The sequence below is a fragment of the Alligator sinensis genome, unplaced genomic scaffold, assembly GCF_000455745.1.
Source record: "Alligator sinensis unplaced genomic scaffold, ASM45574v1 scaffold268_1, whole genome shotgun sequence".
In the NCBI taxonomy this organism is placed as follows: Eukaryota; Metazoa; Chordata; order Crocodylia; family Alligatoridae; genus Alligator; species Alligator sinensis.
The window spans coordinates 5,481,373-5,495,629 of record NW_005841853.1 but is presented as its reverse complement, the minus strand read 5'-3'; the positions used below and the strand labels follow the sequence as shown (position 1 = coordinate 5,495,629).

General features: G+C 52.4%; 1 protein-coding gene across 1 annotated transcript in view; it reads left to right on the top strand.

Moving 5' to 3' along the window:
* The first annotated feature begins 300 nt into the window (after positions 1-300).
* Positions 301-14,257, top strand: part of PLXNA4 (plexin A4) — a 285,370-nt gene continuing 271,413 nt past the window's right edge. Inside the window, exons 1-2 of the mRNA XM_006016338.3 lie at positions 301-339; positions 4,514-4,645. Of these exons, the coding sequence (XP_006016400.1) occupies positions 301-339; positions 4,514-4,645 (171 nt within the window). The remainder of the gene's footprint in view (positions 340-4,513; positions 4,646-14,257) is intronic.

Here is a 14,257-nt window from a genome sequence, read left to right as displayed (position 1 = left end):
CGGTGCCACCTGGAGGGGCCGCGATATGACTCAGGGAGGCTCTCGCCCTCTCCAGCCTCCCCTTTCCTGGAAGAACGGCCGCAGCCAAGGCCGAGCAGGGGATGGTGCCTGAGTCTTTAAAGATTAATTGTGCTGTTTGCTCATTAAGGAGCTCGTTGGAGGCGAGGCCTAGCCAGAACGCTTGAGTGCAAGCATCTGTTTGCTAGTGGGAGAGGACATTTATCGTGTGCTATTTCAATGGCTGGAAATACACAGCCAGACCCAGATAATGTTCAAACAAACAAACAAGCAGCTGCCACGATGGGTCCCCCGACGGACGACCTTTGTGGAGTGCTGCACGTATGTTTTAATAGCAGCCTGCCTTCCCGAAAGAAGCCGAGGACCGTATCCCTCCCTGGAGCAGAATTAATATCATTATGGCAGGGGCATTTGCTGTGGGGATGGCCTAGTGCATGGTGTTGGGTGGGTGGGTGCATCTGGGTGCACCAGGCGTTAGGGTCGTGATCGCTGGGCTGATCCTGGAGTGGTGTGCATCTGTGTATATAGCGAGCATAAAAGTGTGCACACACTCATTGGAGCAGGTGGGTTCACGATGGCATAGGATTGCGGGTGTGTGCCAGGGGCACGTGTTCACATGCGGAGGGACATGTATATAGCGTGTGGGTCCGTGGATGAAGGTGTACGGGAAGGTGGAGATCAGCGGCCACTGTCTGTAGCAGTGCATGCGTTCGGTGGAGGTGGGGCGGTGATGTCTGTCGTGGGTGTTTTCAACCTCGTTATACTCCAGGCACCTCTCTGAAAATGCCAGCTCTTCCCTTTTGCTTTTTTTCTTTCTTTTTTTTTTTGATGATGGAAAAATACTGGAGTCATTCTGCTGCTGCAGAGATCTCAGAAAGACCACGGCAGGGCTGACTCTTAGATTCCTATTTGAAATCTCTGGGTTTATCTTGTGAAGCATGTGTAGGTGCTCTCACACCGTGCTTGCTGTAGCATCCTGGTTGAGAGTTGCCGGCACGGGAGCTGTGCACACCAGGAGGGCCTGGGTAGGTATGCACGCAGATGGGCACCTGCGGGGTCTGTGCCAAGGAAAGCTCTTGCTGTTTAGCATTCAGGAGCACTACCCGGAGAGGCCTTGTTTCCTCTCTCTGCCCGGGCACGTCCCCGGTTGCATTGGGTTAGGAAGGAGAGTGTTATGCCGTCTTCCCACTCCATGTGCTGCCTGCCCTGCATACCCTCGCAGCACCATCAGATCCCAGTTAGATGTCCGCTCTGGGCTTCCCAGAAAAGTTTCACGCCACCTGGCCCAAAACAGACATGCAAGGAGTTTGGCGTAAGGGTTTGACAGGGAGCTTTTCCTTCCGACATTCCTCCCTGGAGAGCCGGAGAGTCAAAGGCAGCACATCTGGGGCTGGTGCCTGGTACCCTGGAGGGGAGCTGACTGAGATCAGCCCGGCTCGGTTCATGCCCAGGACCAAGAGGAGGCACGGACCGAATGGCTCCCCTCTCCGCAGACATGGTGGGCATGAGCTGGGGAGCACGGGAGTGTACAAGAGGACTCTCCATCCAGCTAGAGCTAAAGAACCAGCCCCGTAGCACACCGGCAGTCGTGCCCAGCTGTGGTGGAGAGGGCCGTGCGACACCCACGAAGATCAAAATCCCCTAGCTGCCTAACCGCGGCGTGGCTGATCTTCCCTCCGAGATCTCTCTCTTCCACTCCATTGTTACCAGACTTTAACAAGAGATACTGATCCCTGCCCCTCATCCACCTGCAGGCAGCGTGCCCACCCAGCATGTCTGGTCTGAGGGCTGTTGGGGGTGTGTGTGTGTGTGTGTGTGCGTGCATGTGAGTGTGTGACTCTAGATCAGAGCTGTCCCTGCCTCTCTCCTGCCACAGCTGCAAAATAATGACTTTGCAGGCAATTAGGTTAGCAATGGCTGTTAAATCACTTCCTCGCTGTTCCCGTGGATTGTGCTTTCGTGCTGCAAAGCCACTGCTACCTTCTACCTGTATCAAGCAAAAGGGGGGCATGCTTCATGCCGGCACAGATTATTACCCCAGCCTGCTCTTTCCTTGGCCTGCCCCTTCTACCTTTCAGTTCTTCTCTAACAGGTGTCCAGTGTGGGTGAAGGTCTCTGGCTGAGGCTGGAGGTGGCAACCTCACAGCCTACACACCTGACCCTGATGGTATTGGAAACCTAATGCCAACACAGGTCTGGTCTAGGGCTCCCATGGAGGGAGCTAGGATCGGGAAGAGATAGACCTCACGGAGGAAGAGGAGGTAGCAGGTATAGCGCAGTGCCTGGGCAGATGGCAAGTTTACACCATTGTAGCTTTATGTGCCAGTGTAAACCAGCCCAGGATCTGGAGAGGACAGATGCACAGCTATTGCAGGGTTTCTGCATTCGAGTGCCTCAGCTCCAGGTGGCAGGGGAAGGGGTAATAGACTCTTTGTATTGTGCAGGCACCTAGCCAGTGGTGGGAGCAAATACATCAGACCTCCAACCCCTGATTCTGTCTCCACTGCATTGGGCAGCACCCCTAGTGCAGAGGCTTATGCCATCTGTCTGCTCCTTTTTGACATGGGTGGAAATGCAGATTGCATGGGTGTAAAGGTTTGCTCAGGGCCCTAAAAGCAACGAGATGAAGCTGAGCAGCAGAATGACACAGAAGACGGGGAACTCCATGACAGCAAGATCCATCCAGCTGTGGAGGAGTCTGCGCAAGGGAGGGCTGGTGGGGTCTAGTAGCTGGACCCTGGAGAGTACACAGCAAGGGGCAGTGCGGGGTTGAATGCAAAATAGGCCAGACAGCCTCCGAGTCCTTCCCACAGTGCTGCAGGAGTCTCTCCCCACAGGTTTTGGGATGCGGTTGTTTCTAAATTGGTGCACGCTGCCTGGGATTCAGCTAGAGGTGATGGAGCACAATCAGAGTTTGGGGCCAAAATCCAACCTCCTCCTATAAGGATGGCTCAGAGAGGGGCTGTGTCACTTGGTCCAGCACTGTGACGAGGTGGCTACTAGTTCTCCAGCTACCTCCAGCCTTCTCCACATCCAGTGTGTGTGTGAGTGCACATGTGCGTGCTCACACACTCTCTCAGCAGGCAGAGTGATTAGGAGGACTGAGCACAAGACTGTAACCTAGGCAGTCCTGACTCCTAAGCCCTTCTGAGTGTGTGTGAGGTCATGGTCAGTCCTCTTGGACTTCTCTGTGCCTCAGTTTCTCCATTCTGAGTTGCCTTCCAGGCTCCTCTGGCTGAGGTGCTGATGCTCAATGACAGTCACTACCCTCAATTCATGTCTGGACTGTCTTCTCCATGCCTCCCTCCTGCTCTCTGTGCACCACTTGAATAGGCAGCGTGACTCAACCATTGTTTTTCTTGGCTCAAGGCCTGAGTGGAAAGAAACAAGTGCTCGGGTTGTGTGGTAGGGACGTGGGAAGGGCAAGGAAGAGTGGGCTTCTTCATGTTATCAAGTATCCTGGTTGTTTCCTGTGGGGTGAGTGGAGGAAGAGGGAGGAAACCTGCTCCTTCATCACCTGGGACAGAGAACATAAGCATAAGAACAGGTCCATGCCTGACCTAGCTCAGGACTGGGGGCTCAGGGCTTGCAGGCATGAGAGTGGCACGGCCCTGAGTCTTGCACCGGGAGCCCTCGGTGTGTGCCATCCCACTTGCTCTCCGGCTTGAAGGAGCATGAGAGTTAGTGGCTTGTGGCTGTGTCTGGTGTCTGGGTGGTTCTTGCCGTGAGCATCCAATGCAGGGATGTGCATGAAAGGGAAAGGCTTTCACGTATGTACGGATTGGCAAGGGGCACCCTCTGGGAGGAGGGTTGTTGGCAATGAGTGATTGTGCATGTAGGTGTGTCGTGGGGTGTTTCTTACTGGTTGAGGGCATATATATGTGGAACTGTACCATGATGAAGAGGAAGAAACAGCAGCCCCATGGTGTTAAAGGCCTTTTCTTGGTGCCTCGCTACTACTGGCTGCTACGGGAGAGCCTGTGTGATGCCCTTCCTTTGGCTTACCTCTTGTAGGATGCTCGTTGGGGCGGAAAGTGGGTTTGCTATGTGGGCTGGGTAGATGACCCCAACAAACCTGGCGTGTGCATGTCCTTCGGTGTGTCCTGCTTCACACAAGAGAAGTAGCAGCTCACCGGGAGACATTCTGCCTTGAATGGAAACCTTGTGGAGCTGTCCTCTCCCCTCCTGTTTTTTCCATGAAGACATCGAACAGGGCAATACTTTGTAAGTTGGCTTGTGTCTAAGGCCATCCAGATACATTATGCGCTAATTCAACCTGGACCTATCCCTCCAGGATGCCCATATGCTCCGAGTGTCAGATCTTAGTAGGATGCAGTGAACATTTTCACTAATATGTGGGTTGAAATAGGAGCTGTCTCCACAGCCGTCCAGAGTGCTCTGGAGGGAGACAGCCCACCCCCCAACCTACTCATAAGCCTGGTACCAGGGAAAGATCGCTCACTTTCTCTCTCCCCGCTTTGTTCCTGCTTTCCAGATCCGCGTGGACGGGCCCACCAATAACGCCCTGGAATACGAGATCGTGCAGGTGGTGGATAACGGCCCCATATTACGGGATATGGCTTTTTCAATGGATGACGAGCACCTGTACATCATGTCGGAAAAGCAGGTAAGGCGCCCACGTCATTTATGATGCATTGAAAATCTTTAGCTTGGTCATAAGTGGCCACAACGGTGCCCAAATGTCTGAAGCTGCCAATGCAATTGCTTAAAGAGACGCTGATGCTTCAAGGATCATCTCCAGAGTGGATGTGCTTGGACGTTTATAACAGATAATTCAATTTATATATATAAATAATATGCTGTAGGCCCACATGCGTCAGAGTGTGTAAGCACAACACCTCACTATGTACTCTATTTTTCTGATTATAGGTCTACCTCAATTTTGGGGAAACACATTTAAAAAAAAAATCTGAACTGCAGATAAAGTCATTGAACTGCTCTTGCTCTTTCCAAATCCCAAGACAGAATCAAATATCTGGGGAAAAAACTCCAGGGGTCAAATGCCCTACAAATACCAAAAGAAAACTGCACTGGGGGGAAAAAAAATCCAATTTAATATTTTGGTTGCATGCACAAAAATACCGTGAGATTGTCCGGGGCCGGGTTAGATATCGATCCTTCAGCCAACTCAGATGGGATTGGTACGGTTCTTTTGGTTAACTCGTCATCGGAGCAATGTGATGCATACAGAGGGCAGGGGCAGTGTTTAGCACTCATAGCAGGGCATTTCTGAGGCTGAGGGACCTATTGTCTGGGACCTTGTAGAGGAAGAGCAAAGCTTGCAGAGAGCTCGTGTTGTGTTGCAAACCCCAGTGAAGCCCCTTGCAGGGTGGGGATGGTTTGGGTATGCAGGGTGGGAACTCAGTCTGCTTCCAGCTCCTCATTCTTTCAGACACGAGGAGCAGGCTGGGCCTACTGGATTTGGGAGCTCTGTCTTGTGGATGTGTGTTATATAAAGATGGCCACGGGGTTGTGCCGTCTGCCTAATGGGCCATCTGCATTGCGCAGCACTCAGGAAATTTGGGGCATGCCGTGCATTTTGGGGGTGAGGGGTTGGTATGACGTCTTTGAAGGTGCCCCTGATTTACCACTTATGCTTGACCAGTTCAGTCAGGGATGCTTGGGAACTGAATGGCGGTCCTAGGCAGACGGTGCGGTGGTGCAGTTGCCAGTCAAACCCAGCGCCCAGCCACCCGCAGACAGCGATGAGGGCAGCTCCCTGCAAATCCCGCACCTGGCGGGGCCTGCTCCCTGTGGACAGGACTCAATAACACTGCCCGGTGTAATTGCTGTCCAGCATGTGGTCTGGTCTCCTTTAGCAATAATCCAGTCGCGGGGTTGATCCAAAGAAGTCAGCAATGCCATTTTTCACTGTAAGGGTGGCAGCAACAGCTTCCATCCTGGCAGGTCCGGTTGTGTGAGAGCCACCTGGACCAAAGCCGCCGAGCACATCAGCTGCTACTGCCCAAGTAGTCAAGCATCCTCCGACTCGTGTCCTCCGCAGACCGAGACCGGAGGGGATGTGTAGCACCCTCACCAGTGAGTCATGCTACAAGACACTTCCACTTATGCCAAAGAGCATCTGTTCCTGGCCTGAGCCAGGGACGTGGGTGTTGTGAGGGGACAGACGGGACTAGCAGGTTATAGCTGGTCCTTTCCTGGGCTCTCGACCAGAGCCGGATGCTTGTATAACAGTAGCAAAGTGCTCGGTGGCATCAGCTCAGGTGTGTCAGCCCCCCGCCAGCTCTCTCCTGGAAGGGGCTGGTTGTGGTTCCCAGCTATCTATGACCGTCACTTTTCTGCTGCAGTCATTTCTATTTAAAATATTTTGCGTCTTTATGAGCCCTCCCGTGTTCTCTGCCCTCTTCCTGGGCTATGAATATTTATATCTCAAATATGAAGCGGGGAGGTGGGGGGACAGCTGCATGCATTTATCTTCATTAGAGAGGCCGTGAGCTATAACTCATGAGGGGAGATGTGGTGACAGCGCCAAGATTGCTTCACCCTTTGGTCCGCAGTTTGCCGGGGTGGGATGATGCCCCTGTTGCTGAGGTTAAGCCGTCCCGTGCCACCTTTCTGGTCGCTTGTTATCAAAGGTTCATTGCACAGCGCATGGGCCGCGGGCCGTGCGTCCAGACCACGCTGGACCCTGCTTTGGGATAAAGCCCATTCAGGACAGTGTTTGCTCGCACTTTGGGACCCGGCAGCTCGGGGCTCGGCCAGTCTGTTGGGGCCAAGATCTGCAGCAGGGTCTGGGCAACTTGCTTCTGTTTCCCTCTCCCATTTACTCTGCACATTTTCTGTGGCATACTCAGAATATGCATATGCATGATATGATATGCATATGCAATACCTAGCATATCATATATATATGATATACAGGTATCATATATGCATATATATGATATGCATATGCAATACCTATATATATATGATATGCATATGCAATACCTAGCATAGCAGCGCTCCAATCTCATCCCACATTTTCTTCCTCTGAGTAAGCTTTTCAGGAAGTCTCCTCAGACATCACTGTTGTCTCTGCACAGCCCCTACTTCACCCGTGGTAGATTAGGATGCTATTCTTTGCAGTGGTGTGGCAGGATTGTCGGTGTCGTTGTAGTAATAGGTGAGATGCGGATTTGCTTGGGGTGGTTTGGATTGGGATGATCCTGCTTCAGGCAGTGGGCTGGACTAGATGACCTTCAGAGTTCTCTTCCAGCCCAACGTTTTATAGTTTCATAGTGGTTAAGGGCTGGAAGGGACCTTACAGATCATTTTCTATGATTCTGTGAACTTGGAGCTTCTTGTTGCAAAACTGCAAGGCTTCAGTACCTGATCCACAGGGGCATCTCCTTTAGCAAGTAGAGAGCTTATAACACACAATTGAATGACTCTAATTCTAGCCACGCGTACCCACTAGGCAACAGAGAACAGTGGCATGGGCACCCACTAGGCAGTAGAGCTATAACATTAGCAAAAATATTATCCCATTTCTTTCATTTTGGGTCAAAATGTGACATTTCAAACCAACTTTTTTTCCTGCCGTGTCGAGCAAGTCATCACCATGTTATCACCAGGAAAATTTTATCGCTGGCTAATCTGAAACACAATATGACACGATGTTTAGGACCGTGGGGATACAACCCAGGTGCTGTAACTCGTAGTCCCGTGTTCCCATCTCGTAATGCCATGGATATCCAAACTACAGAGCCCAGTTCAAAGGAGCTGAGTGCTTTTATTTTAAAATGATCTGATTTGGTGAAACATCCCATGCAGCATGAGCTGTTCCTAGTCTGATATTATCTGTAGTGTGATGAACACTGCTGACAAGAGCATAACTCTCGTGGCAGGGAGGATGCTCTCTGTGCACTCGTGACATCACACACTTCGTGCCCTAGGATGAGTTAGCATGGGGAGGGGTGGGGGCAGCGAGTGGATCCCCAAGACGGAGGTATTTTTCATCCCGGAGATGATCCTGCTTATGGTGCTGAGTATCAACTGCACCATCCTGCTTATGGTGCTGAGTATCAACTGCATGGCATGGAGGAAATACGCCTGGGTGGGGACCCCCGGGGTCATCCAGTCCACTCCCCTGCCCTGCAAACAACCAGAAGGACCAGGCTTCATCTTCCTGGTGAAGGCAGGAGCCTAGGATGAAAATGGGAGCTGCTGAGCTGCATAAAGGTGTCTGAGAAGCTAAGTTCAGTCATGGACTCCCTGTGCCCACCCCTTGCTAAGGCCTGGATGCTTGAGGTGTGTGTGCCAGGGTAGCTGCACTGATGGAGATGCACTGCCACAAGGTAAAAGGGGCACAGATTTCCCTGGCATACACCAGCGGCGAGCGTCCTGCCTACCAGCCCCTGCTCTAACCACTGCTTGCACTCCCTTCGTGCTCCCTATGCCTTTGGGGCAGCCAGACCAGACAGCCAGGGCCTGTCATTGCAGCTGGATGCGCTCGCGTGCCGAGGAACAGGACGCAGCACCTTGCTAACCTGAGCAAGCCTTCGTTCTCCCTCGGTCGGCAGAGCTGGAGGGGGAGATTCGTAACTAAACCCAAGACGAGAAGCATGCCAAGGCTCCATCATTTCGCCCAGGTGCAGGTGTATAATAAAGCTGTGAAAGCATACGGTTCAAGTCCCTGTCCCTAGAGCAAGGCCAGCCCAGTGCACACGGCAGATCTGTCATGATTTATCCTGAGAGCTGCCATTTAGGCTGCGGCTTCACAAAGGGCACCAAGTGACGTATGAGAGGGGCAGCCGCCTCCCGTGAATGGGAGGCAGGGCGAGGTGCTGACAGGAAAGCTGCTGCTTAGAGGTGTCATTTCCTCACTTATCTGTCTCAGTGACATGTCCCCCTGGGTCCCCCCCACATCGCGCTCCCACCGCCATCAGCGTGGCAGGTTTTTAGCGGCAATTTCAGTGCGTAGAGATGTTCCCTGGGGTCACGGGAGTTTCAGTACAGGAGAGGCTCTCTGTCACTCCCACACACGCCTGCGTGCAAACACACACACACACAGGGCCAAGCAGATATGAAATGCTGCCCATGAAGAGTGATCGTGGGGGGCAAGGTTTGCAGAAGTTGTCTCACCCCCTCCCCCCCCACCACCCCTTTTTCCTCACCTTCATCGGCTGCTCGGGCTCCATCGCTCCTTTTCTTCACACCCCTTCACTCGCTCCCTTCTTCCCCCAGCCCTGCAAGGTGGACCTCACTGCCAAGCCCTACTGACTTCATGGGCGCTGCATGGGGCCAGGTATCCAGGTTGTAGCCGGGTCGGTCTAGAGGAAAAAGCAATCAGGGCTCAGAGCAGAGGTGATATATTTTAAACAAGTTCTTTGCAAAAAAAAAGGCTTTAATTGTAAGCTTTTGGGCACAAACTCATCAGGCATCGGAGAAAAGATTGTAGAAGTTCTTCTGCGCAGGGGGCAGAGCCTTAGTTCAGATACCTCCTCACTCCCTTTACAGCTGTCCTACATCTCTTCACTTTTACCCATCTCTTGCAATCCCCTCACCCTCGGATTTACATCTTCTTTCGTTTCACACCCCAAGCCGCCTGGCAAGCCATCCCGGCACCGATCAGCCTGCCGCCGATTATCTCCACAGCCACGTGAGGCTGAAGTATGGACGGGAAGCAGTGTAGTGGTTTGAGGTGAGGCCTGGGAACCAGCATCTGGATTCAGTCCTGATTGAGACACCGTGGCAAGTTGCCTGAAAGGCAACCACGAGCCTGAGACTCCCATTAGGCCATCAGAGCTACTGACATGTGCGTGCCATGGGCTCAGGTGTGTTTCAGTGTGCCACGCGGCTCTTGGAGTCGCACCGTTCCCTGCGGATCACAGCAGTGTGAATGCTAAGGCCTCCCCCCACAATTTGTAGTGCTAAGATCTCACGATCGTTGCACTAGTCTTGTGATTTTTGAGATGCGGGGGAAGCTGATTCCCATTTGAATGCCAAGAGGGTTGGCGCCCTGAGAATGCCATCCCTGCCACTAGTACCGACAACCCCTGTCTCGTGATGAGGATCTGCAGAGCCCTTTCCCCTCGTTGTTCAATATGCGTTTGCTTTTGGCACTGGAGTTAATCTCAGGGTAGCGGCATATCTTGTCTCCTGCAGGAGCGCTCGGCATTGCTGATCTGAGACTGTCTCCCATGCGAGAGGTGCCCGGGTTTTCAAGTGCCCGGTGCTGCAGAAGAGCGGCGGTGGGAAGGGCAGCAGGCAGGAGCGTGTGTGAGAGCCAGGGGGGTGGGCCGTGCCATCACAGATTCACACCAGTTTAAGGTTGGAAGGGACCTTATGAGATCATCGGGTCCAGCCCTCCTGCTCTGGGCAGGAAAGACCGCTGGGGTCAAATAACCCCAGCACGGTGTGCGTCCAGTCTCCTTTTGAAGGTCTCCAGGGTAGGTGCCTGCACCACTCCCGGCGCTGGAGAGCCGCACAAGGGCTCTCACGAGCGTCAGCAGGGAGGCATGAAAAGCTTGTATGAAATATGCATTAGAAAGATTCTCCATCCGAAAATGGATTTGTTCAAATTAGTCAATTCTACTCAATTAAAATTGACACCGTCCCTTTAATCTTTCAGCGCCTGTCTCCCACTCGGCGGTACGGGAAGGTTGACACTTACCTGCCTCCTGAGATTTATTATTCTCCCGTATACCACCGAGCCATTATAACCGGCAGCATTTTGCATGCAAATCAGCTCTTAAAGAAAAGGTAGTGATTGGCTGAGTTGCATCCAATGTCATGGCCTCTACTTAAAGAGTTCCCTGAGCTGTTGAACTGAGCTGGTCTGGAGCCTATACAATCAAAGCAATTTGCTACAACAATTGTTAATAACTCTAGTTTCATTACAGCTTAATTTCTTGAAATATGGCCTATGCACAAGATTTCAATTAATTTTAACTCTATGGAAAATGTGAAGAGTCTGTATGCCAGAGATGTGTCCTCAACTGTATTGCCAGGCGAAGCATCCAGCAATCATGAGCGGAGCCCTAACACCATTAGGTGTTTTTGTTAAAATAATAAATGCAGGTTTCTTGTGAATGGCCCAATGGTTTTTGAGCCTTTCAGCCATATTCAGGTCACATTCTTAAATTTTCTGCATGACCATTAGGGTTAGAAATAGGCTACTTTGAAAAATAGGCTAGTCTGAGACTCATTCCACAGTCCCATGACTCCAGGACCTGGGGCCTTAAGATAAAAAATCCCTAAAAGATTGCAAGACTTGGCATATACATGTCATAAGCATTGGCCTCACTGTGGGTAATGTCTGGGATTGGGCATCTTATTGTGTAAGCACGTGGGGCAGTATAAGACTGTAAGAGTGATACATGGGCTCCCAAATCCCAGACTCAGCCCGCACCCAGCTTTGGTGAGGGCTCAGTTTTGCCCACGCGTGAATGCCATACAAGGAAGGTCGGCACTTTGTCGCCTGCTATAGTTGGGTGTCTCCGTCCCTACATAGAAAAGCTGGAGAGGAAGTCAAGCAGCTGGAAGTTTTCAATGTGAATTCAGCCCCAGGTTCAGTACAGGTTTGGTGGGATTTCTCCCGCACCTAAATCTCCCCACTCCTAGCAGCCTTACCTCAGTGCTGTCTTGCCTTCTCCTTTGCCTAACCGTGTATCTGTTCAATAAAGTCAAGGATCTCTGCGGAGAAGCGGCAGCATCAGCCCCACGTGCGCCTGCCCCTAAACCGAGGTGCAGAGGAGCATTGGCTCCATGCGTTTGAGAGGGCTGATCAAGCCTGCCTGTGTTTCTCAGTCAAGAATGATAAAGGCTGCCTGGCCTGCAGGCAAAACGGCAGCATATTGAGTTGCTGACTCTCTTGAAATAATTTCTTTATCAGCACACCGCGTATTATGGAGAGCAGCCATGATTTAGCCCGGCTTTAACTCTTCAGCTGCCAAAGCCCTGGCATCCGAGGCCGTGTCCTGCATTATCAGCTGCTCTGCATGCTCTGCTTGGCAGCCTGGCAGGAGGGAGAGGCAGAAGCAATGGGGGAATTCAATACTGTCACCTTTTCTAGGCTGCGAAGGTGTGCAGCCAGCCCTGGGTAAGGGAGGAGAGGAGATGCCAGCTAGGGGTGGCTCCCGTGTCTCTGCTCAGGCTGGCAGGGCAGCATTTGCATTGGGAATTTCATTGCTGCAGCCTCCTCTAAAGCCTCCCTTGCTCTCATATTGCTCTTTTTGTTGTCATGGAGATGCTCCGATAAGCAAATTTGGTGCCGTATTCAGACGCTGTTTTGATCCGTCATTAATATTCCTGGGGCCAATGGAAAGGGAGGTTGGCCCTGTGCTTCAAGAGCTAGATCTGGGTTCACTTCCCAGCCCTGTCGCCAGCTCTCTGTAGGTCCCTGGGCAAGTTACTTCATCCCTCCGGCTTGGTTTCCAGTGTATAAAGCAGGTAAAATGGGATTTCACTCCCTTAGGGGCAGGAGGACAGAATCCATTGACCCCGGTGAGGGTCTCTGCTCCTACATGGTGAGGGCTGGCTGGGTATATAGATCATTTCTGAGCAGAGGGAAGAGCTCAGAGCAGATTTTCAAGGGGCTGAGGGTCCAGTAGAGATAGACAGGAGCATGGAGGCCATCCAGAGGGGATGGGAGACTCCCACCCCCACCGGTCCTGCAGGAACGGAGCCCTGGCACCAAGACGTGCACCAGATTAGTCAATGGGATTCACCTGGTAGGGCAGGAAGCTGGTGGGATCCTGCAGGGCTCGCTGTGTCCTGGCACATAGGTGGACGAGGGCTCCTTCTCGGCTTGTGCATGACAGTCCTAGAGCTCTTTGCCCGAGCAAGTCCAGCTGTCACAGCCACCCACCTCACAAGCCCCATGACACGTCTGTTGGGAAGTGCAGTGCCAATATCCCCATTTTACAGCTGAGGAACTGAGGCTTAGACAACCTAAGTGACTCGTCCAAGGCCACACAGGGCGGGATTTGAACCAGGGCTCACATGCTACCTGTTGGATCATCCTTCTGCTCTTTGTGCACCAGGGGAGGACAGTATCCTTTGGGTTTCCTGGTATGCCATTGAGTCAGGAGTCATTCAGTGGTGATGTAGTATTGGGTGTTACTGTCGGCATCGAGGATCCATGCCAACGTTTGGTGCCCTCAGGTTATGGCAGTTATTTCTTCTACTAAATGTGCTGCATTAGGTCTGTGTCCAGACTCCGCACTACGGAGCTCTTTGAGCTTCTTCAGCTCATGGTTACTCCCCTGATAGCCCATGTAATGCAGAAGTCAAGCTTTCAGCTCTCGATTCGCCAAGGAACTGTTGCAGCTCCTAGATAATTCCTCCGCACGCTGCTCAGAGAGGCGGCTTCCCCTCGCGAGGCAAGAATAAGATGGCCCGCAATGACATTCAAAGGCAGGAAGAAAGAAGAAAGGAAAGGAAGAAAGGCAACACTTCCTTGAACGCTGTATAATGAGTCGGTGGAATTCCCCGCTGTGGGATATTATTGAGGCAAACACATATATTAGTGAGATTCAAGGAAAGGGGCTATGAGCAAGAATAGCGTCGGCCGTGCCGTTCACTGGGAGGGAAATAACAACAGCTGATCACAGGCTGGAAAGTCAAGCAGACAGTTCCCCTGTAGCACAATGCTGCCCAGCCAGGTGCTGCATAAATCCTCTCCAGCATCCAGTGTTGGTCACCGATAGAGAAAGCACAACTGATGAGCTGGGCTGGCCTCGCCGCGGCGCGGCCTGCGTGGAAACAGCCCGTCCTGTGCAGCGTCGAGGCACCTGGGCAACCTGTAAGGAGCCTGCGACTTCAAACCAGAGCTCTTGCTCACTTTAATTCTCCCTCCAGCTCCTGCTTCCCCTCGAATGGATGCTCCCTGGCTCTGCTATGAGCCAGATTGGCAGGTCGGACTTGTCGTGGGGAAGAGGTCGGAGACTGGGCGGCTCAGAAAGCCACCTCCGTCCAGACCCTAGGAATTTCACGGCAAATCTGCAAATCTCCATCCTCCCCTCCCTGGCTCTGTAATAGACCCAGGAGAGGAGGAGCAGGGAAGAGGAAATCCAAGAAGCCCGTGATTACCCTGGCAGCTCTGTAATCCTGGGCTCCATTAAACACCTGTCTCCTCCAATTGCTCTGACAGTCTGGTCTCCTCCTCTCCCTTGGCGCGCACGGCCCTTATGTTTTCAGGTCACTCGAATTGCCCCCTTCCTCCCAACCCACTCCAGGCTCAGGGCGGGAGCTCAGGCAATGCAAGCTGGGC